Source organism: Furipterus horrens, unplaced genomic scaffold (genome assembly GCF_987537825.1).
Source record: "Furipterus horrens unplaced genomic scaffold, mFurHor1.1.pri manual_scaffold_1, whole genome shotgun sequence".
In the NCBI taxonomy this organism is placed as follows: Eukaryota; Metazoa; Chordata; class Mammalia; order Chiroptera; family Furipteridae; genus Furipterus; species Furipterus horrens.
Window position 1 is genome coordinate 112,876,885 of NW_028327171.1, and position 25,430 is coordinate 112,902,314.

Genomic DNA, 25,430 nt, shown 5'->3' on the forward strand with positions numbered 1-25,430 from the left:
TAGATATATATTAATTGCCACTTTATTGTTAAAAGTTTTGATATTCTTTTTCTTAAATAAGTTTCTTTAATCTTTCATGTAATAATGGTTTGGTGATGATGAAGTCCTTTACTTTTTTTCTTCTCTGGGAATCTCTTTATCTGTCCTTTGATTCTAAATGATAGCTTTGCTGGGTAGAGCAGTCTTGGCTGTAGGACCTGGCTTTTCATGACTTTGAGTATGTCTTGCCAAATCCCTTCTAGCCTGCAAAGTTTCTTTAGAAATCAGCTGATAGTCTTACGAGAATTCCCCTGTAGGCGGGTAACTGCTTTTCTCTTGCTGCTTTTAAGATTTTCTCTTTATCTTTAACCTTTAGCATTTTAATTATGATGTGTCTTGGAGTGGGCCTCTTTGCATCCATCTTGTTTGGAACTCTCTGTGCTTCCTACACTTCATGCCTATTTCCCTCACCAAATAAGGGAATTTTCTTTCATTATTTTGTCAAATAGATTTCCACTTTCTTGCTCTTTCTCTTCTCCTTCTGGCACCCACCTCTGTGATGTAAACGTTGGAACACTTGAAGTTGTCCCAGAGGCTGCTTGTTTTTCCACTGTCCTTTTTTTCTTGGATTCTTTTTTTTGTTCTGCTAGATTGTTTTTTACTTTCTTATGTTCCAAATTGTTGTTTCCTTATTTGGCAGCCTCCCTTTGTTTCTGTCATAGCCTAATGTAGCAGGTGTCCTGTAGGGTCTAGTGGCACAGTCTCCCCTGTCACCCAAGTAGGTTTCTCAAGGTATGTCCTTCGTGTGGGCTGAGAACACCCTCCTCTTGTAGTTGAGCCTTAATTGCTGTTGGCAGGTCCATGGGAGAGATAAATCCAGGCCAGTCAGCTGCAAGGACTGGCTGTGACTGCTGACCACCAACCTCTGCCCTCCGTGGAGGATCAGCTCTGTGGAGGCAGGATGGTGGTACTCCAAGCTCTGGGGTTTCCTGGGTGGTGCAGGCCAAGGTCAGCCCCGACCTGGGTTTTGCCCCAGGCCACCCTGCACGAGTTGTAAAGCAGTCTGAGCTGGGCTGGAGTTTCCCACGCCAAGCAACACTATGAATCTAGGCTGGCTGCTGCTAGTGCTGGGCCTGGGGTCACTTAGCAAGAGGTTCAGGGACTGGGGGCTCACTGAGGCTGGCCTTTGCTTGTTTGAGAGGATTTAGGAAGTTGTGAAGCATGAGCCAATACCAGTCATTCATATGGAAAAGCAGCTTGGGTGGATCCCTAAGTTGGGTGGGGCAGTCTCCAGGGATCTCCAGGTTGGGGCATACAGTATAGCCATTTTGATGGAGTCCCAGATATGCCACCAGCCTTCCATCTCTGTTGGAGGAGGGTTCAGAAAAGGGCCAATGGCCTCTGCCCACCTTTGTGTCTGGCAGAATACTGCCCCCCCAGCTCTCGCCTTGGTCTTCAGTGCCTCCCTGTATGCCACTGGTGCCTTTCAAGCTGCTACCCAGGTGCTGGAGCTCAGAAGGAATGAGTCTGAATAAGTCTGTGTGTGTTTTTCAGGAGGAACTGTGTGGGACTAGAAGTTTCTTTCATCTACTGAATCCCTGCTGGTTTTTGCACCTAGAAGTTATGGGGACTTACTTCTTGGCACTGGAACCCCAGACTGTGGGTCCTAGTTCAGGGCTGGGACTCCTCGCTCCTGAGATATCCCTCCCGTATTTTTATCCACCACACAGGGATATGGGACCAGGTTGTTTCATGTCTCCACCCCTCCTACGAGCCTAGATGGATGTGGTTTCTTTGTAGTTGTCAGACTTCCATTCAACTCTATTTCTGATGGTTCTGAGTTATGGTTGTTCTGTATTTTAGTTGTAATTTTGACCTGCTTGTGCGAGAAGATGAGCTGTGTTTACCTATGTCGCCCTCTTGACCAAAAGTAGTTAATTTTGTTGTTGTAATTTTTTCCGTTGCCATTAATTCCTCTTATTACCTCTTCCACTCCACACACCCACCTTTCCCTCTGCCCCCACATTTTCCACACTATTGTCCGTGTCCATGAGTCCTTTTTCATTTTTGCTCAATCCTTCCACCCTATAATGCCCACCCTCTCCCAAGAGCTCTCAGCCTGCTGTCTATCAGTTTGTCTCTATTTTGCCTGATAGTTCACTTTGTTCATTAGATCCCACATATGAGTGAAATCATATGGTATTTGTCTTTCTCTGAGTGGCTTATTTCACTTAGCATAATTTTCTTCTTTTTTATGGCAGAGTAGTAGTCCATTGTGTAATGTTCCATAGTTGTTTCATCCATGCATCTACTGCTGGTCACTTGGGCTACTTCCAAATCTTCGCTATTGTAAATAATGCTGCAATGAACATAGGGTGTTTATGTTCTTTTGAATTAGCGTTTTGGGTTTTTAAGTTACTTAAAATTTTTGAATATTAACCCCTTATGAGATATGTCAGTGAATATGTTCTCCCATTTGGTGGGTTGTCTCTTTATTTTGATGTTTTTATTTGCAATGCAAAGACTTTTTAGTTTGATGTAGTTCCATTTGTTTATTTTTTCCCTCTTGTTTCCATTGCCTGAGGAGATATATCAGAAAAGGTTCTGGTATGAGCAGTGTCCGAGATTTTACTGCCTCTGTTTTCTTCTAGGATTTTTATGGTTTTGCATTTAACATTTAAGTCTTCATTTTGAATTTACTCTTGTGTGTGCTGTAAGAAGATGGTGTAGTTTCAGTTTTTTGCAAATTATCAGTCCAGTTTTCCCAGCACCATTTATTGAATAAACTGTCTTTAGCCCATTGTATGTGCTTGCTCCTCTTTCAAATTTTAATTGACTATAAAAGTGTGTGTTTATTTCTGGGCTCTCTCTTCTTTTGCATTGAACTGTGTGCCTGTTTGTATGCCATTACCATGATATTTTGATTACTATGGCTTTATAGTTTGGTATTAGAGTGATTTCTCCAACTTCATTCTTTCTCAAGATCACTATTGCTATTCGGAGTCTTTTGTGGTTCCACATACAGTTTTGAAATATGTGTTCCAGTTATGTAAAATACATCATTGGTATCTTGATAGAAATTGCGTTAAATCTATAGATTGCTTTGGGTAGTATGGATATTTCAGTGATGTTAATTCTTCTATGCATGAACACAGTATATGCTTCCACGTATTTGTGTCTTCTTCAGTTTCTTTCTCAATGTTTTATAATTTCTGAATAGAGGTCTTTTACATTCCTGGTTGAATTTCTACCTAGGTATTTTATTGTTTCTGAAGGAATTGTGAATGGGATTGATTTCTGGATATTAATTTTGTATCCTGCTGCTTTACTAAATTTATTTATCGGTTCTGATAGTTTTTCGGTGGAATCTTTAGGGTTCTCTATGTACAGTATGATATCATCTGCACATAATGACAGTTTTATTTCTTCCTTCCCAATTTGGATGCCCTTTATTTCTTCTTGTCTGACTGCTGTGGCTAGAACTTCTAGTACTATGTTGAATAAGAGTGGTGAAAGTGGAGAGTCTTGTCTTGTTCCTGTTGTTTGCCTACTGTGACTATATTTCTGTCAGTCTCTCCCTTTATATCCATCAAGATTTGTTTTACATACTTAGGTGTCCTGTGTTTGGTGCAGAAATGTTTACTAGGGATACGTGCTCTTGTTGGATTATTCCCTTTATCATTATGTAATCTTTGTCTCTTATTACAGCCTTGGTTTTAAAATTTGTTTTGTCGGATCCAAGTATTGCTAATCCAGCTGCTTTTTCCTTTCCATTTTCATGAAAAATCTCTTTCCATCCCTTTACTTTTAGTTTGTTGTATTTTTTGTTTTGAGGATGGTCTCTTGAAGACAGCATATATATATGTCTTGTTTCTTACCCATTCAGCTACTCTGAGTCTTTTTATTGGATCACTTAAGCCATTTGTATTTAAAGTGATTGTTGATAGATGTATATTTATTGCCATGTTATTTACTACCTTCTTCCTTTCTTTTCTTTTTCCTTCTTAAAGCAAGCCTTTCAACATTTTTGCAATATTGGTTTGGTGGTAACAGTCTCCTTTAGCTTCTTTTTGTCTGGGAAGCTCTTTATTTCTCCTTCAATTTTAAATGATAGCCTTGCTGTGTAAAGTAGCCTTTGTTGTAGGTCCTTGTTTTTCATCAGCTTGACTATTCTTGTCAACCTTTTGGTTAGAAATGTTTCTGTTGAGAAATTAGATGGTAGGTAGTCTTATGAGAGCATCCTTGTAGATAACTAACTGCTTTTTTCTTGTGACTTTTAAGATTCTCCTCTTGTCTTTAAGCTGTGCCGTTTTAATTATGATGTGTCTTGATGTGGGCCTCTTTGGATCCATCTTGTTTGGGACTCTCTGTGCTTCTTGGGCTTGTATGTCTTTTTACTTCTCCAGGTTAGGGGAGTTTTTGGTCATTATGTCTTCAAATAGGTTCTTGATCTCTTTCTCTCCCTCTTCTCCATCTGGTATTCCCATGATGCAGATGCCATTACACTTCTTGTTATCTCAAAGGTTCCTTAAACTATCCTGATTTTTTTTCCCCTCTCTGATTGGGTTGTTTTTTATACTTTGTCTTCTGAATTGCTGATTTGGCCTTCTGTTTCATCTAACCTGCTGTTTATTATATCCAGTGTGTTATTTTTAAAAATATTTTCACATATTGAATTCTTTATTTCTGGCTGATTCTTTTTTATGGTTTCTATATCTTTTTTCCTGCTTCTGAGCATTCTTATAATCTTTACTTTGAATACTATATCAGTTAAATTGCTTGTCTTCATTTTATTTAGCTATTTTTCAGGACAATTTTCTTGTTCTTTTATTTAGGGACTGTTTTTTTGTTTGCCTATTTTGGCTGCCTCCTTGTGTTTTTTTATATGTATTAGGTAGTGTTGCAAAGACACAGATGTAGGCCTGTGTCATGTGCTACCTGTGACTGGCCCTGGACAACCTGTTTGGTGCTATTAGTGATCCACAGGTTGTAGCTCTCTCTGATGAGTCAGAATGCATGTAGTAGGAATCAAGCTATGTACCAAGGCTAGCTCTTACCAGCACCATCCCTGGGAAGGGTCAACTAAAGTCTCAAAGCTCCCAGAAATCTGCCTTCGCCTGCAGGCTGTCTGTTAGGCTTAATCACTGAAGGAACCTCCATCTGTACTCTTCAGCAGGAGAGTTAAACTCCACAGGGTAGGGTAAGAGGGATTCCTGTGGGTGGGGCTATTGCTTCCCCCAGGCTGATGCTGCATGGTGGGGATTGCTCTGCCAAAGAAAGATGGGTTCAGCAGTATGGGGAATGACTCAGCATAGGGATCCTGGTGGCTGGCCCTTTAGCTCTCTCCCTAGAACCACCAACCCTACCAACATTGCTCTAGTCCGCTCTGCCCTTTCTCTGCTGGAGCTCAGGGTAAGTGGCTGCAAATGAAATTTTGTGCCTTACTCCTTCAAGAGGTTGTCTGTGTCTCCAGCCGTCTCTTTCGGGCGGACGGAAACCCTGCCGCATTTCACAGCCAGATGTTATTTGGTTTCCTTTTCTGGTTCTGGGGGTGCTGTGGGTTGGGGAGCTCAACTTGGGGTCTAAACCCACGTCTCAAAGGGAAACCCTTCCCCGCCAACTGCGGAAATATCCTTCTGGAATTTGTGCGGCCTCCTGTGGGACCCCAGCCAGCCTTCTCTTGCCTCACAGTTTCTACCAGTCTCCTTGTGGTGATATGATTTCTTCCATAAGTCCTTGGTTATAAGGCCTCCCTCCAGATAGTCTTCATTTATTTATTCAGATGATTTTTCTATAATATAGTTGTAATTCCAGTTTGGTCCTGGGAGGAGGTTAGCATAGCTTCTACCTAATCTGCCACCGTCTTCCAAAGCTGCCACCATTTATTGTATGAAAACTGACTCAGTGAGGTTGTGGCTCATTCAAGTTCATGTAGCTAGCTTTTTGTGTTCCAAATAAAAAACGTATTCTTTTAGTCCAGAGGGCTTACTATTCTACATCTCAAAGGCAGTTAACACTTCTGTGACTTTAGGGATAAGTCAATCTATGAGTATTTAGTTTAATTTTATATGCAACAACATATTCTGTACCTCTTAGAACTTTGCTTAGTATCATTTTAATCCTTTATTTTGAAAAAAAAATTAAAATCTTACTTTTTCCTGAATTCTTTGCTAACTACGGTAATTTTCTTTTTCAGTAAGTGCCCTAATCACATATTGCTTGACTTAATAACCAATTTAATCGTGATTGTGGTTTAAGACTGTATTACCTTGGATATTGACCATCTGGGCTTTTCATAAAACATAAATCATGTAGACTTAATTTCCAGTTAATAATAATTTTTCAGGTTAACAGTATTAATAAGAATAGTTGCCTTTGTTGTTATTAATAGCAATTTGATTGAATTTGCATGCCTTACAAAAAAAGAACTTCATAATCCAGCAGAAGTAATAGAAAATTGAGGTTTATTAGAAAGTTGAAACCCTTCCCTTGTGTGAAAATACTTGGAAGTGTAGTCCTGAGACAGTAGTAACATTGTTTGACTTTCCCTGTGTGATATTAACTTAATTTTACAGTAACCAGTGAAGTTAGGAACAGGTGTGATATTTGCTCAGGAAAGGTACAATATTACTTACTTTTCTAGATAAATAAGAAGCTTTTGACCTCCTTTGGAGATCTTATACTTTGTTATTCCCTGGACACCAAGATTTAATTTTATGTTGTTATTAGGAACTCACTTTTTATGTCTCTGTCAGATTAAGCTTTTTAAAACTTTTTATTTATAGGGACTGAATTCATGGCCAGGTTACATGAACATCTGAAGTACTTTGTAAATATGAAGATTTCTACAGACAAGTCATGGCAAGGAGTCACCATCTATTTGTCAGGCCATGAGGTTATTATCTTTCTTTTTAATTTAAAGAGTTATTTTTTAAATTTAATATTCTAATGCATATCACTTTACCTAAATTTTAAAACCTTACATTTAGACTCCTGGAGAAGGAGAGCATAAAATCATGGAATTTATCAGATCCGAGAAAGCAAAGCCAGATCATGATCCTAACACCAGACACTGTCTTTATGGTTTAGATGCCGATTTGGTAAGTATGTTTGTTGTTATTTTAACCTTTTGCCATTGTAGTTAAATACCGACATACTTATTCTTTATGTAAGAAGCTTTCTGACTGTGGAAACAAATATTTGAGACATCATAATGACTGCTTCTGCCATTACAAAAACAATTGGAAAATGAGTTCCTCTGTCATATATCATGAACAACTGATCTATCATTACTGTTCACACCTGACCAACCATAATGCTATGAATGACACACTGGGGTCCAGGTAGAAGGCCCTTTTTACCCTCATGCTTAATACATGACTTTTAATATCATCTAATTTGATAACACATGACTTGGTAACTTTACTAGACTTATTAACTTTTTTTTGAGGAAATTTTCAAACAAACAGAAGTTGAGAAGATAGTATAATGAACCTACTCATGCCCTTTATTTACATTAAATTATTTTCAACCCCTATCCCTCACCATCTGTTTCCTTTCTCCTACTTCTCTGGATTCTTAAAGCATATCCCAGACTTTCTATCATTTAATCTATAAATTTTTCATAATGTTTCTCTAGAGGGTTATTTAAAAAAAAAAGCAATGCCATTATGGAACATAAAAATTAACAATCACTGTTTAATATGTAAATAACCATTTAGTATTCTCATTTCCCTGATGGCTTCATAAAGGTTTCATTTTGTTTTGTTGGAATCAGTACTGAAATAAAATAAACAGTATACATTGAAAGTGGTTGATATATCTCATGAGACTGTTTAACTTACTTTTAGGGAAATATAAGTGAGAAAATTAAATGAAAATGCCTTTTCCAATTCTTTTCTGAGTTTTCACATGGTGGAGGTATTCTGGCCTCCAAAAGAATTCTACTTTCTACTATTGGAAAAGCTATTGCTTTTAATTTCTTAGCCGTTCCCCCTATGGCAAGTGGAAAGGTGTGAAAACCGAGAGAAGGTTTTGGCATTCTTTTTGGTTGGGGTTGGGCAAAGTGAGAATCTAAGGTCATGTAAGTGTCTAAGGTAAACATTTTTTTTCTTAGAAAAATGCACTCAGTTTACCCCATTCATAACCTATAAATTGATCATATTTTGATGTTTCTATATTGAATTGCTAACAAATTGTTACATTAAAAAAAAATCATGTTCTCTGTATAGAAATATTTTTCATTTGATTGCTTCTGTGAACCTGATACCATAAGAAAGGAGAGAATAGAAACATTTCTTAATCATTTTTTAATAGATTATGCTTGGATTAACAAGTCATGAGGCACATTTCTCTCTTTTAAGAGAAGAGGTTCGGTTTGGTGGCAAGAAGACACAAAGGTAAATTATACTGTATTTATGTTGGAAAAAAAAAACATAATAAATTAAGTATACTGATCCCTAAAGAGAGAGAGAGAGCTATATATATGATCTGTGAATATTTTTCCCATTCTGAGGGTTGCCTTTTCATTCTGTTGATAGTTATATTATGCACAAAATGTTTAATTGTGATGAAGTCCAAGTATTTTTTGTTTTGTTTCCTGTATTTTTAGTGTAATGTCCATAACATTTTTGACAAATACATTGTAATAAAGTTTTTTCCAGTTTTATTCTAAAAGTTTTATAGCTTTAGCGCTTACATTTAGGTCTTTGATCTGTGTTGACCTAATTTTTGTATATGGTATAAGGTAAGGGTCCAACTTCATTCTTCTGCGTGTACATACCCAGTTTTCCCATCACCGCTTATTGAAAGATTATCTTTTCAAAGATCACTTGACCATGTATGCAATGGTTTATTTTGGAGCTCTGTAGTCTAGTTCATTGGTCTATATGTCTGTCTTTATGGTAGTACCACAGTATTTTGATCACTGTAGCTTTATAGTAAGTTTTGATATCAGGAAGGATGAGCCTTCAAACTTTGTTCTTCTTTTTCAGGATTTTTTTGCTATTCGAGGGTCTCCTGAGATTAATATTTAGGATGGATTTCTTTTTATTTTTGTAAAAACTTTTTTTGTGAAAATTTTATTAGGGATTGCATTGAATTTGTAGATCCTTTTTGGGTAGTATTTACTCCTTGATATTGTCTTCCAGTCCATTAACATGTGCTGTCTTCCTTTATTCAAGCAGCATTTTGTAGTTTCAGTGTACAAATCTTTCACTTCATTTTTTTCCTTTTTTTTCTTTCTTTTTTTTGGTATATATATATATATGTATGTATGTATATATGTATGTATGTGTGTGTGTGTGTATCTACCATGTTGTATGTGTCATCCCCAGGACTTATTTAACCTATAATTGGAATTTGTACCCTTTGACCACATGCACTCATTTTATTTTGCTCACCCACCCCCCACCACCAGGCACTATCAGTCTGTTCTCTGTATCTGAATTTGTTTTTCATTTCTTTTTTTTTTTTTTGTCTCCTTCACCAAGTTTATTACTAAGTGTTTTATTCTTTTGGGTGGTGTTGTAAGTGGATTTGTTTCTTAATTTTTGTTTTGGATTCTTTGTTTTTGCTGTGTAAAAAACACAACTGATATTTGTGTTTTGGTCTGTATCTAGTGAATTTTTTTTGTATTAATAGCTGTTTTGTGGATTCTGTGGGATTTTATACATATAGAATTATGCCATCTGTAAATATAGTTTTACTTCTTCTTTTCCAATTTTGGATGCCTTTTATATGTTTTCTTGCCTTAGTGCCCTGGATAGAACTTTGAGAATAATGTCGAATAGCTGTAGTGAAAATGGGCATCTTTGACTTGTTCATGACCTTAGAAAGAAAGCTTTCAGTCTTTGGACATTGAGTCATTGAGTATAAGTGTTGTTGTTTTTTAAAATAAATTCCCTTTACTATATTAAGGAAGTTTCCTCTTATTCCTACTTTGCTGAGTATTTTTATCATGAAAGGGCGTTGAATTTTGACACATTTTTTTCCTACTAAATAATCGTGAGGTGTTTTTTCCTTTGTTTATTAATGTGGTGTAGTAATATTTTTTTCTTCTGTTGAACCATCTTTGCATTCCTGGGATAAATCCCTCTTGCTGTTGGTGTATAATCTTTTTAATATACTATTGTTAGCTTGTATTCTTACTTGTAGTTAAACTTGGAGTATAGGCTAACAGCCAGGAATATAGACCAAATCAGGGAAATACAGGAAGTGATAATGAAACCAGAAAGTCAGCATTTGTTCTGCTGGTCACTACCAGAAACAATAAGTAGAGACAGGATTGAATCTTTATGGGCACTTTATTCAGATGCTGGTGATTTGATAAGATGATGGGTTATGTGCCCTCAAATTCCTCTTAACATCTCTCAAGTCAACCCTTTTTATGGGGAGATGGAAAGGTAGGTAGGTAAGGGATTTGGGAAAAGATTAATTGGATATATAATCCAATAGATCATATATTTGCTGTCTGGTTAGCTGTGTGATTGGGATCTCTGTCATGATCCCTGCCATCCTGACAGTTTTGTGTTTACCTTTGCTTCCTGGGTGGGGCTGTCACACCTCCTACGCTATAGGGGGTGGAGCCCCGTGCACTCCTCACTACCTACCAGGCGACCCTTCTCACCACACTGTGGCATTTTGTGTGGGGGAGGGGGTCCAAGATGGATTCCTGCCGTTCACTCTCCGCTGAGAGACCTGAGAGCCTGCTCCTCCGTCCCCGCGCCCTCCGGGCCTCACAGTCCGAGGCAATGGGGGTCTGCCTTCTCTGGCGTTGGAATCGCGAGCTAATGGGTTTGGTCTGCAGCTAGGGGTGCTCCCAGGTGCTTCTCGCCTTCCCTTAAATACAGGTGTCTGTGCTTACTGCTGTCCTGCTGCCAGCACAGCTTCACCTCTCCGCTCCTACTCGTCTGGACGAGCACTACTTGTTTATAACTTCATACGTTGGACTTCCATGTAGCTTTATATTCTGGAACTTCTGGTTATTTATGGTTTTGCGGTAATTGTATTCCTTCTTAGTTGTGGAGGGAGATGGAGCGTGTCAGTCTAGGCCTCCATCTTGGCCTGAAGTCCTATAATGTATTTTTACCCTGCAGCTTTCATATAAGTTGCATGCCTTGGGTACAAAAATTAATTATCTTCTAATGATGTTTTATTTTAAGTCTTCCTATATTTTTAAACTTGAACCTTAAAAATATATATATCTATAATTAACTCTGTGTTGATCATCTGACTAATTACAGGGTATGTGCTCCAGAAGAAACCACATTTCACCTTCTACACTTGTCTTTAATGAGAGAGTATATTGACTATGAGTTTTCAGTGTTAAAAGTAAGTATTAATATATCTGTGGATCAAAGATTATATGCAGAAAGTTGCATAGGACTTGACTTTTTTTTTTCCATTTTACTCTAGGACAAGATCACATTTAAGTATGACATTGAAAGGATAATAGATGATTGGATTTTGATGGGATTTCTTGTTGGCAATGATTTTATCCCTCATCTACCTCATTTACATATTAATCATGATGCACTGCCTCTTCTTTATGGAACATATATTAACATCCTGCCAGAACTTGGGGGTAAACAGTTTAATATTCATTTGTGGCTACTTTTAACTTAGCATGCAACTAACTCTAAAAATGTCACTCAGTTCATTAGATTATTGTATGCAAAACGAAAGTAGGAAAAAAATAGGGGCTTCTTTTGATTTAAGGTTCCAAGCTTTGAGGTTATAGTTTTCAATAGTTCATAAGCAAAGAAAGTGACCAGAATTATGCAGTCTCATTTATGGATACCTAACTAATCTCTGCCTTAATTGTTTAAGGAACTCAGTAGAAGTTGTTAGTTTCACTTAGGCACTTTCATATTTAAGCATATACATTCAATTTTTCTGAATGGGTAGGCATTAGAATATTTAATATGAAGGAAAGATTTTTCAATTGAAATAGGAAATTCACAAACATTGGTGATACCAAATAAAACAACAGAATAGCAGGATATTAGTCCTTTTCTTCTAAGGTAACATATCAAATGATTACATTCCAGAACATTATTTAAATAACTTAACATATATTAGAAATGTGAAAGGATTATTATTTTTATGTGAACCTGGAATTTCTTACATTTTGCTTCAGGTCTTATTATATATTATTGTAACAGCAAGTTCATAGAAACTAGAGCCAGTTATATGTAGTCCAGTACAGTATTTTTGTTTGATTAGTAGAATGTAACATTCAACATTTTATAAAAAGAATTTTGTTGAATTGTTTAGGAAAAAAATCAACTTTTAGTTCAAACTTAAATTTTGTTTCTTTTAGGTTATATTAATGAAAGTGGATATCTCAGCTTACCTCGATTTGAGAAATACCTTGTGAAATTATCAGATGTAAGTAACCAGAAGTTTTTGTTTTCCTGTATCAGGTAGCTATAAATGATTAGTAAGCAATTACATAGTACCAGAAGAAGAAAAAATTGTAATTCTAATTCTCTTGGTGATTCTGTAGAAATAACTTCACCTAAATTGTTTTTGTTTGCTTTTTAAAAAATTTTCACTGTAGTAGTTGAGGTCCCCATGTGTATAAAAAAGTAACATTCTAAAAAAAAAAAAAAAATTCTCAGATTTCCTATGCCCCAGAAGTAGTCCATATTAAAAGTTTGGTTTGTTTTTTTCCAGACATACTTAAATGATTTTAAAATAAATTTAAATATTTCTGTTCAGTTTGATCGGGAGCACTTTAGTGAAGTTTTTGTGGACCTAAAGTGGTTTGAAAGCAAAGTTGGTAACAAGTACCTCAATGAAGCAGCAGGTGTTGCAGCAGAAGAAGCCAAGAACTACAAGGAAAAGAAAAAATCAAAGGTGTTCATTTTTTTAGGTGTCCTTTCATTTTTTTAGCTGTAAAGGTAAAACTGATATTCTTTGTTTCTCATTTTCTTACAGTTTTGGGGTTGCTTCATTTCATTTTCATTTCTTTATGTGCATTTTAAAAATTGTTTTGGTTTCTCTTTCTCTATTAGATCCTATCATTTTAATCTGATCTTCAAAAATTAATTTATTTTACCCTTGAAGAAGAACATTGTGTTTCCTTTGCTCTCCTATTCTTTTAAAAGTGTAGAAAACATTTCTAAATATAAGATCCCAGAAATTATCTTTTTAAAATGTGAATATTTATAGCATTTAATGTTATGAGACATTAACTAGATCAGAGATTTTTATGTAGAAATAATTTGTATTTAAAATCATGTATATAATACTGCAATAGGCCAGATTAACCATGATTAATAGCACAATATCTTGTAAATGTTTGGTGCTCAGTAAATGAATAACAAAATTAGAATATGCTAGTACTTGTAAAACGTCTCTAATAAGGTCTAAAGAACGTCTGACATGTGTTAACTTGGAAAATAAGCCTTTTCTGAAAATTTCCTCAGCTTATTTAGAAATTGATGAGTTTCCTCTGTTCTCTTTGCTGTACTAGTTCTAATTAGGACTCTTGGTCCAGGAAGAGCAACTATCTTGATTTTTCTCTAGTAAAGTCCTTTAATTGCTTAGGTTTTTCTTAGTGGAATTTAGCAGCAGTCAGCCTGCATGTTCAGCTTTGTGGTTTTTCTCTCTCTCTCTCTCTTTTTTTAAGATTTTATTTATTTATTTAGAGAGAGGAGAAGGGACCTGGCCTAGCAACCCAGGCATATGACCTGTCTGGGAACTGAACCAGTGAGCCTTCAGTTCTTAGGCCAGCACTCAATCCCCTGAGCCACACCAGCCAGGGCAGTTTTCTCTTAAGAAAACAGCCCCTGAAAACTTTTTTTATTTTTTTAAATCCTCACCTGAGGATATGTTTATCGATTTTAGAGAGAGAGGAATGGGAAGAGAGAAACATTGATCAGTTGCCTCCCATTTGCGCCCCAAGCGGGGATGGAACCTGCAGCCTAGGTATGTGCCCTGACTGAGAATCAAACCCACAGGACCTTTTGGTGTATAGACAATGCTCCAACCAACTGAGCCACCTGGCCAAGGCATGTTTTGGAAACTTAAACTCACAAAACTTACCTATCAGTCAGTAATTCCTGGTTCTGCCCACCTCAGCTCAGTTTTCGCATGTTTTCCAGGCATATGTGGTTAACAGTAGAGACACTGGTAAAATGAGAGGAGCAGGTGTCAGGAAGTCAGCAGAGGTCCTAGTTTGCCTGAAGAAAAGGAAGTGATGAGGATAGGGAGTACAAAGAACTAATGAGTCACTGGCAGTGGATAGGCAGTGGATAGGCAGTCAGAAAATAGAAAAGATGAAATCTCAAGAGAGGGAAAAGATTAGGAAGGATGTGATGAGATGGAAGAACTATAGAAAAGCAAATGAGTTAGTTGCATAGGAGAAAAACTTAGTAATGGAGTCATAAGAATAATGGGGTCCAGAGATACAGAAAGTAGGTGATGTTTGTGATCACTGGATTCTATCATAGTCAACTACATTGTGTTAACAGTAGTCCAGAATTTTACATATAAAAATGTTAAAATTGATAAATTATATAAGGATTTGATATTGATTGTATATTTTTCTCTAAATAAATGAAATAATCTTGAAGTGTTTTTTTTTTTTGAAACACATGTAATTAAATACATTGTTCCTTTATGGTTATGACAATGACTTACTACATATTTTTGAGAGGCTTGAATGTTAAGTTCTACATATAGCTTTAGAAAACAAGTTATATAAAACGAAAAACATTTACAGAGCATTTGAAAATTATTTTTAAAAATAAACTTATATAGTGTGTCACATAAGAATCATTCCTTTATTTTTAGTATTCTTAAATCTCCCTGTGAAATGTCTCACTTTGAAATGTATCTTGCCATTAATTTCATATTGATTTATAATTTTTATAGGGCCAGGAAAACTCCATATGTTGGGCTGCTTTAGATAAAAATAGAGAAGAAGTGGGAACTTCTAAGGGTGAGTACAAAACTGTGTAGTTTAATATGTTTTACTTTTTGGACAGATCAGTTGTTATATCTTTTCTTTATCAGTACTAATACAATAATATTGGATGGAACGGATTTCGGCGATAGCTTATAAACATCTGCTTTGGTGTGTACTTATCAAAGCTTTAGATAGAAAAACAAAACATTCATAATTGTCAGCCACTATGTTTCTGGCTTTTTTTCAGACCATTTAGAAGATGAGACTGAAGATGATGACCTATTTGAAACTGAGTTTAGGCAATATAAAAGAACATATTATATGACGAAGATGGGAGTTGACATTGTGTCTGAGTATGTTTTTGCCAATGCTTATTATATTTTAGAAAAAATTAGGTTTTGTAGTTCTTCCTAAAACAGCATAATTTTGATAGTTAAGGTAGTGGAAAAGAAGGATTTTTTGGTTTCATAAATTATTCTCAATCTTTCAACTAGTATGGTTTTGGAGAAGGTGATATTAACTGACGTGTTAAATTCCTGTGGTAAAAATTGCCAGATAGGAAATGGTGAGTTTTTTCCTTCTATCTTCTAAAGCTCACATGCTTACTTCAAAGGCCACCTGGCTCAATCCTAAGCTAATACCTACTCTAAAAGTTTCTTAAAAACTTAATCACTAGAACGGTGGGTTTCATACTTTTAAACTGCAGACCAGTATGGAATACGTATGATTGTATTTTATTTACTTTGATTAACAAACACCTAAAAAGTGCTTTTCAAGTGCCAAGCACTATTTTAAGCATTTATATCTATTAATTCATTTAATTCTCACAACAATTCTTCAAAATAAGTAGGATTCTTATTCTTGTACACTAGAGGAAATTAAGGAATGGAAAGGTTTTAAGTTATTTGCTCAAGGTGACATAGGTAGTGAGTGGCATAGCCAGAATTTAAATATAGGCAGTCAGGCTTCAGAATTTATGTTCTTACCCTGGCTAGTGTGACTCAGTGGATTGAGTGCCAGCCTGCGAACCACAGAGTCACTGGTTCTATTCCCAGACAGGACACATGCCTGGGTTGTAGGCCAGATCCCCAGCTGGGGACGTGCAAGAGGCAACCACACATTGATGTTTCTTTTTTTTTCTTTTTTTTTTTTTTTTTTTTGGTGAAAAGAAAAAAATTGTTTATTTAACAGTCATACAGATTTAGTTATTTGCGGATTTCTGTTGTTAAGTCTTATACTCTTTAAAACACCCACAAATACATATCCTTGCCTCCCCACTACCAAACCAGGCTAGTTTTAGGAAAGTCAGAGAAACCGTTTCCCTACTTTCCAAACACAGTTCAGCTTTACCAGCAGCTGCCAATCATTCAATCTGAGTGGGGAGGTCCTTTCTGTGCTGTGGCGCCCTCCAGCTCTCAATGCAGGACCGCCTGGATTCTCAGCCTCCTTGAAAACTGCCTTCTTCCTGCAAACCGCGCAGATCTCCTCTCCTCCTCAAAACCGCATGGCGAGAGCCTCTTAGAGCAGCCTGGAGACCCCTTCTCCAAGCCACCTGGAGAAGGCCCCTTCACCAAGCCACGTGGAGGGAGCACACGAGAGAGCGAGAGAGCGAGAGCCAGCTCGCGAGCGTGCCAGAGAGAGAGTCAGAGCGCCAGAGCGAGAGCACGAGCAAGAGCCAGAGAGAGTCTACATTGATGTTTCTTTACTTCTCTTTCTCCCTCCCTTCCCCTCTCTCTAAAAATAAATAAACAAAATCTTTAAAAAACCAAAAACAATTTTTGCTCTTAGCCAGTAGATGAGGCTGCTTGCTTCTCTTATTAGTAAAACGAGAATTTCATGAAATGCTATGTACCCTTATATACAATGTTAGGTATTTTCTATCCTATTATTTTTACTGTTTTTTTTTAATATACTAAAACACTAAGTATTAGATCTTTTTTAGAGTGTACTTTCAGACTATCTTCTAGTCTAGACATAGTTTTTCAAAAGTGTCTATGTTTATACTGACCTCCAGTAACTGGAGAGATATAGGAACTCTAGTACAGTTCACCAGCTCATTTAAAGGTTCGTCAGTTGGCGTTAGCATGTAGGACTTTTGAGACTTGAGAAATAAAATATTTACAATAGTTATATTTTCAATTCTTTATTCTTTAGTTCTTATATCCTTGATTACAGTTATATTGAACTGTAGTGCCTGCAGTTGGCACTGAGTTCTTAGTTTGATAGGTAACTAGTCTTTGGTTTTATTTCCCTTTTTATATATTAAAATACAGACTTATGAAAATAAGATACCATTTATTTTCCTAGCAGATAATCAAATCTTCTAAAATTGTGTTCATTACTGGTCCAAGGTGGTAGTAGAGTTCTTCCCTTTATTACTGGTGAGACTATAGGTAAAATTATTTTGGAAAGCACATATCCGGAAGCCTTTAAAATATTTATCCCTTTGACCCAATAATTCTAATTGTTAATCTCTCTTAAAATTTTAAACTCAAACACAGAAGTTTTTATACACAAGGATGTTTATTACATAGCTTTTTATAATAGTGAAACATTATAAATCTACATTTCCAGTAAGGAGGTTCATTGTAATCATATTCACTTCTTCCTCATCATAGTCACCATCTCTGCCATCTACATCAAAATCTGCAGAACTGCTAAACTTGTACTTATGGAAAGTCCATAAAAATTTAGAAAGATACTTACATTATTAATAAGTACAAGTTTTAAAAGCAGGACACAAAAAAGTAACATGTACTCATTAAAACACCACCAACAACAAAAACCCTGGACATATAAAAAAGACTGAAAAGAAACGTAGCAAAATAAAATAATAATTGCTATAAGATAATAAAAACACTTTTCTTCGTTATCTAGATTTTCAGTAATGAGGATCTATTTCTTTTATAATCAAAAAGTAATACATTTCATTTTCAAGAGTGTGCCTCCCTGAATAATGAAGACCTTTAGTATTTAAGTGCATCCTGACCTGAATTTTGGTAATAGACACTAACAAGGTTATAGCCACTTTTGGCTTTAGCCTAATCCCCAGTCACCCCGCACCTCCCATTCCCCCATCAAGATGTATTTTACCTTAAATAATAGGTTTTGAGAAAGAAGAAAGGATTGGAGGGAAAATTCTCTGTGGGTATAGCACTTTTCAGAGTATATTCTAGCTACTCTAACTAGATTTTAAGATGCTTCTGATTACCCTCTGTGATTCTATCAGATATCCTCCCAGAGGAAGAAAATTCCCATCCCTGTCTCTCAAAGCACCCCAGCTATTTAAGGGAGTGGTAGTGCTACTTGATGGAAAGCTGCACTGGCTAAATTGTCAACCATTAAACCAAAGCATAGTATATTGATTGAATAAATATGCACAGCAGATGTAAATATTCTGGTAGTTGGGCTAGGAAAAGTATAAGGCAAACCTTCAATCTGACAGGATGGAATTTTTAAGAAATAGTATTTTGAAGTGTTTCTGATTATAATTATTTAGCTTATTCATTGATAAAACATTGAGGCAGAATGTGGTATCGGCAGGTATCCTCTAAAGACAATGGCCTGCCTTGAAAAAATAATGTTATAATTAAAATATTCTTTTCTGTTTTCAGTGACTTTCTGGCTGATCAAGCTGCATGTTATATTCAGGCAATACAGTGGATTTTGCACTATTACTATCATGGAGTTCAGTCCTGGAGCTGGTGAGGGAACACAAAAAGAAATATTTTTTATAATAGTTCCTTAATGTAGTCTCATTTCGAGAGTTCTTTGCCTATTATTTCTATTTTTGCCAGTATTTTTTTAAAGATACATACAGCCAAGTTTAAGTGAAATACAGGTAAACTCTTCTTATATAAAAACACTTTAAAAGACCTTGGTATAACAGAGATACTTTCAGCCCATAATAAGAGTTCTTTGTTAATTTAAAGATTTAAAATTCTTTATCATAATGAGTGAAGTCTGACAAAGTCTTTATAATGATTGGGTCTGAGTTACTGTTCTGTGGAGTTGTTCATTATATTCTTTTCTACATTTTGTGTGTTGGAGAAAATTTTTTTTACCAGGAGTAATTATTGAGGAATGGGTTATTTGGTTGTTAGATTGGGAGAGGTAAAGAAGAAAGAAGAAAAGAATTACTCACTTTTCCTGAAAATCATAATTTTTTCATTTCTCATGCTCCTTATTCCAGCACGTTCCATCTATCTACATTTCCAAACCAACCACCCAAACAGAAAAATAAACCAAAAAATGATGCAGGGAAAGGTAGAAACTTTTAGGTGATAAGATAGCTCATTTTGTTTTCTTTTGCTTTCAGAGCACCTCCACTAGGCTTTATTTTAAAGCACCACATAGCAAAACAAAGCAAAGCAAGATAATGTGACATTAGTTATGCTTTCACTTACTAATTGGCCTGTAAGAGATCTTCCCTATAGCTAACCTGATTCTCAGGACCTCTTTGAAGAGTGTTCTAATGACATAAATCATTGATTTCCTTTTTTTAAGAGGGTGAGTATGTTATTCCTATCATACTACCGGGATTAAAAAGCATGTTCTCATATAATCCTTGCAACCATTTAACTTAAGCCTTGTTCTCTGCCTTTTGCAAATGAGGCTAAAAGAGGTTAAATAATCGTTCCAAGGTCATGCACACCAGAAAGAATGAAGTCCAAGTCTATCTGATTCCAAAGTCTACATTTTCCATTATTCCACATGCCATCCTGCCTCCTAAACCTTTCCATTCTTTTGAAATACGCCATAATTGTGAAATATAAAACATTTTTTCATTCTGGGGGCATCTTTAGTCAAGTATTAAGAATATTGTCATTTTTTTAAAAAAATTGTATGAAGCTTTTTAAAAATGCTTAATGCCTATAGTTAAAGATTGGAAGCTATTAAAAACAAAAATAGTTGTATCATTGGTAAATACTTTAATCCTTACCACAAATATATGAATATATGTACTAATTCAAATATAAAAGTTCTTAGAGCTGACTAGTAAGAGCCATGTGAGTTCAGATTCACTGTTCTCTGTCCTCATGGCAGAGGCCCAGGCCCACATGAGTCTTCTGACTACCTCATTATTTCATTCTGAGAAGGTGTTGATTGGAAAATTCACACTCAGCATTTTGGGAACTAAGCTATTATGTTATATATATTCTTCAATTACATTGTACATCCCAGTTTTAGAAATGTGTGAAGCTGTGCTTTAAAAATTAAGTAAATATAACATTTGTCTCCATCATACGACCTAATTTTTTTTTTAAGACTACTGATTTCTTATACTCAAGTGGTAATAATTTTTTTCTATAGAATTATTGTTGTTATTAAAATATGGAAACATGTATACTTAATATTGACCTGTTTAATAACATTGCCATTTGTTTAAAACTCAGTTTTATTTTATAGGTATTATCCGTACCATTATGCACCTTTCCTATCTGATATCCGCAACATCAGTACACTCAAAATCCATTTTGAACTAGGAAAGCCTTTTAAGCCATTTGAACAGCTTCTTGCTGTACTTCCAGCAGCTAGCAAAAATTTGCTTCCTACATGTTACCAGGTGGGTTCTAGAATTAAATGTTTTTATGTTGTTTTTAGTATTTGGGAGCTCCTGCTCCAAACCTAGAAACACAGTACCCAAATTTCTTTAATAGCTAAATATATTTTTATTTTTAAATACCTTAGTTTTAAATCCCTTGAAAAGTATTTCTGATTTAAAGTTAGCAGATTTCAAAATGCCTACAAACTCTACAAACTACTCAGAGCATAGCTTTTTCATTTTCAGCATCTCTATGCAAATCTTTAGTTTGTCTCTGCACTGATGAAAATAAACTAAGTCAGGAAAAATCTGAAGCCATCAGTTTTGTCCAAACATTTACTTATTTCATTTCTGTTCTCTTTTACCTTCTACATATTAGAATAGATATGGTTCTGATAAGTCATTTATCTCAACAAAAGGACTACCTCAGTTTATATTTGTGTTTTAAACATTTCATTTAACAGAACTGTGGAATGAAAGAGTTTTCTTTGGTTAACATATTTTACATAACGAGGGGAGATATTTAGGGACGATTGAGTCACCAAAATTACACAAAGCCTGCTAAGCTGATTCTGAGGATAAAATTCATTTAGAACTTCTAGAGTTAGAGTATCAGTCTGTTCTTCTATTTCCATCATCTGGTCCCAGGAACTAGAGTAGACACACACATGCACACACACACGCACTTTGCTTCTTGAACAGTGTCGTGCTTCCTTCTGCATCTTTCTGAAACTTAACCTGTCCTCCATGCCACCATGCTGGCCACTTTGGTCACCTCTTCCTCTTAAGTTTCTTTGATTCTTTTTTCCTACCTTTATATACATTAAGGATTGATACTCAGTTACTCTGAGTAACCATGCATCTTTTACAGCCACGTCTGTTTTGATCTGTGCCCATGGCATACAGGTTATTGTATATTTTAAGTATTACTCTGAAAAGTATGCTGTTTTATTTTCTTAGAAGACATTCTTATGCTTTCATTCTCTACCTCTGTTACAAAATCGTTTTAATAAAAACACGTCTTATTGGACTTTTTATCTTTGTCAGTAGTGAAGAGATTCTTGGATTTTAGGATTTCTTTTTTTCTTTTTAAATTATCTTTGATGACAGTTTTTATATTGCTTATTACTTAATAAAATTAATTGATTAAGTCATGAAAATAAATTATTTAATTGAAGGTTAAAAATGGAGGACTATTAGAAACCTGTGTAATAACCTGAAGTTTGAATGGGAAAACAATTTAGGTGGGTCTTGTAGAGTGAAAAGACAAGAAATGATAGAAATGATGAAATGAAAATTCAGAGTACAGTTTTGCTACATAACCAGTGGAGTGGTAAAGTGATGAGTAGCAATGAAGTTAGAAGTGTCATAGATGAACATCAAAATATAGCAAGTATATTACAGTGTATCTGAGATATAAAAATTTAGTTTTGCTTTGCTTAGAAATTTTAAACTTTGAGGAAACATTAAAATGTATTAACGAAAAGCTATATTGTTAATCTTATATCTCTATTATACTGTTGTATCTTTCCACAGCATTTGATGACCAGTGAGGACTCACCAATTATAGAATATTATCCACCTGATTTTAAAACTGATCTAAATGGGAAACAACAGGAATGGGAAGCTGTGGTACTAATACCTTTTATTGATGAGGTCAGTGCATGAAAGAGTTATATATGCACATGTATTCTTAATCAGAGATTATTTCACATAATAAGTAATGGCTTTAAATTACCATTTATGTTTTGTTAATGAGATTTTACTACTCTTTTCTTCAGTGTGTGCATCAGAACTTCTAGGTATACTAATTATAAGAAAGCTGGAATGGCTTTACTAATATTAGACAAAGAAGACCTCATTTATATATTGATTGATTATTTTAGAGAGAGAGGAAGGGAGAAGGGAAGGGAAGAGAAAGACAGAGACAGAGACAGAGACATCATAGCATCCTGATCAGGGATCGAATCCAGAACCTTGGCATATCAGGACAATGCTCTAATCTACCGACTACCCAGCCAGGCCTAGACAAAGCAGACTTCAGAACAATGAGTATTATCAGAGATCAAGAGTGATATTTCAAACTGATTAAAAAGTCAATTCAGTTCATCAAAAAGATGAATGTTTATATACCTAATAACCAAGCTCCAAATATATAAAAACTGAAAAAACTGTCAGAATTGAAAGGAGAGACAGACAAATCCACAGGTGTAATTGAAAATTTTCACACTTCTCTCTGAGGAATTGATAGAACAAGACGACAGATAATCAGTGAGGATAAAGACTTTAACACTCAATATTTATAGAACACTACACCCAACAACTGCAGAATACACATTCTTTTTAAATGAATAAGAAACAGTTACCAAGATTATTTGCTGAGATATAAAACATGTCTCAATAAATTTAAAAGTTTTGAAATCAGAGGTTTTCAGACCACACGGGATTAAATTAAAAATTAATACAAATATCTGGAAGATCTGCAAACATTTTGAAATTAAATAACAAACTTTTAAATAACCCATGGATGAAAGGAAAAAGTAAAGGGGAAATTCAAAAAATTTTTTGATCCAAATAATAATGAAAACACAACATAACATAATTCGTATGATGACTTTAAAGGAAGACTTAAAGGGAAATCTAGGTTTCAAATGCTTATTATACTAAATAAAAAATTTAAAATAAAATATGTAAGCATCCTACCCTAAGAAGCTAGAAAAACAATAGCAAATTAAAGCCAAAGGAACATAAATAAATAATAAAATAGGAACAGATACCCATGAAAAATGAACAACAGAAAAATATTGAGAACAGAAGTAACAAGTGAGGTGTTGCAAAAATATTACTGACCAATATCCTCCAAAGAGTAGATGCAGAACTTTTTACAAAATAAAACCAGATGGGCTTCAGTAACATATCAGAAGGATAATTCTCATGATCAGGTGGTGTTTATTTTAGAAATACCAGGTTGATTTACAATGTGATTTATCACATTATCAATATTTAACATCCAGTTTTAATAGAAATGGACTAAGAGAAAACTTCCTCAGTCAAATAAAGGGCATCTGAAAAAACCTGCTAACCACATACTTAAAACAGTGAACATTTCCTCTGTAAAGTCAGGGATAGCACAAGGATGTCCATTCTAACTAACATCTTCTAATATTGTACTGAAAGTACAATGTATTAAGTCAAGCAAAAGAAATAAAGGCATGCAGGGAGAGAAAGAAGTAAAATTGTCTTTATTTGTGTGTGGCACTTTCACATATATAGAAAATTTAAGGAATCTTCAAAAAAAAAATGAAAGTAAATTTAGCAAGGTCACAGGATATAAAATTTGCACAAAATTCAGTTCTGTTTCTATATATTAGCAACAAACAATTGGAAAATACAAAATCTTTAAATTCTACACAGCTATAAATTTAGCATGTGTAATCCCTCTACACTGAAAACTGTAAATAGTTTTGGCTAGGTGAAACCTAAGTAAATGGAGGGGCTATATCACATTCAAGAAATAGAACATGAAGCAAACAAACACAGGAGCCTATCAGAATGAGGAGACTGAGAAGTATGGCCAAAGGGGGAACAGATCAATATTCCAGGGAGAACTAAGTGACGAGGAGATAGCCAACCTCACAGATGAGGAGACAGACAACCTAACAGATGAAGAATTCAAAACACTGGTGATAAAGATGCTCACAGGCTTGACAGATACGCTTGAGTTACAGCAAATGCATAAGAGAAGAAGTGAAGGCTATGCTAAGTGAAACGAAGGAAAATCCACACAAAACCAAAGGTGAAGGGAAGGAAACTGGGGTTCAAATCAATAATATTGAACATATGGAAGAAAAAAACAGTCAACCAGTGCAGAATGAGGAAGCAAGAATTGAAAAAAATGAGGAAAACTTCCCAAATTTGGCAAAGGAGACAGACAGACAGGTCCAGGAAGCACAGATGGTCCTGGGCGAGTTGGACCCAGAGGGGACCACACCAGGACGCATCATGATTGGGATGCCAAAGGTGAAAGATAAAGAGAGAGTCCTGGGGGCAGCAAGAGAGAGGTGGAGAGTTGCCTACAGGGGCGTACCCCTAGGACTATCAGCTGATTTCTCAGAGGACACTTTGCAGGCAGAAAGGGACTGGCAAGAATTATTCAGTGTGATGAAAAGCAACCTACAACCAAGATTACTCTATCCAGGAAAGCCATCATTTGGGATGGAAGGGCAGATGAAGTGCTTCCCAGACAAGGTAAAGCTAAAGGAGTTCATCATCACAAAGCCATTATTATATGAAATGTCAAAGGGACTTAAGAAAAAGATCAAAACTATGAGCACTAAAATGACAAACTCACAACTATCAACAACTGAATCTAAAAATAGAAACAAAATCCAACTAAGCAAACCAGAATTGGTACAGAATTATAGGTATGGGAACCATTTACAGGGTTATCAGTTGGGAGAGGGGAGGGGGAGAAGTGGTGGCGAGATTAAGAAGCATAACTGGTAGGCACAAAAAAGACATGGGTAAGTTAAGGATAATATAGGAAAGGGTGAAGCCAAAGAATTTATATGCATGTGCTATGGACATGAACTAAGGGGGGTGGGATTTCTGGAGTGGAGTACTGGGCAGAGGGGAGCAAAGGGGGGGGGGAAATTGGAACTACTGTAACAACATAATCAATAAAATATACTTAAAAAGAAAAGAAATAGAACACTAAATATTGTTAAGGTGTAACTTGTTCCCAAATTGATCAGATTCAGCACAATTCTAATAAATGTCCCAGCAGATTTTTGTGTAGAAATTGGAAATCTGGTTCTAAAGTTTTTAATGAGATTGCAAAGAATCTGGAATAACCAAAGCAATCTACAAAGAAGAACTATGTTTAAGTGTTCCATTGTCTGATTTGATGACTTACCATGACGCTGTAGTAATCAAGGTAATATGTTACTTGTTTACCAATAGACTAATAGATAAGTAGAACTAAACAAG

At 35.5% G+C, this 25,430-nt stretch overlaps 1 protein-coding gene across 2 annotated transcripts in view; it reads left to right on the top strand.

Moving 5' to 3' along the window:
* Positions 1-25,430, top strand: part of XRN1 (5'-3' exoribonuclease 1) — a 151,585-nt gene that overhangs the window by 26,867 nt on the left and 99,288 nt on the right. For both annotated transcript variants that reach the window (XM_090278698.1, XM_090278706.1), the window contains exons 4-15: positions 6,765-6,874; positions 6,969-7,079; positions 8,296-8,378; positions 11,223-11,310; positions 11,395-11,563; positions 12,302-12,369; positions 12,703-12,840; positions 14,863-14,929; positions 15,144-15,249; positions 18,511-18,600; positions 20,306-20,462; positions 21,978-22,097. In XM_090278698.1, the coding sequence (XP_090134824.1) occupies positions 6,765-6,874; positions 6,969-7,079; positions 8,296-8,378; positions 11,223-11,310; positions 11,395-11,563; positions 12,302-12,369; positions 12,703-12,840; positions 14,863-14,929; positions 15,144-15,249; positions 18,511-18,600; positions 20,306-20,462; positions 21,978-22,097 (1,307 nt within the window). The remainder of the gene's footprint in view (positions 1-6,764; positions 6,875-6,968; positions 7,080-8,295; positions 8,379-11,222; positions 11,311-11,394; positions 11,564-12,301; positions 12,370-12,702; positions 12,841-14,862; positions 14,930-15,143; positions 15,250-18,510; positions 18,601-20,305; positions 20,463-21,977; positions 22,098-25,430) is intronic.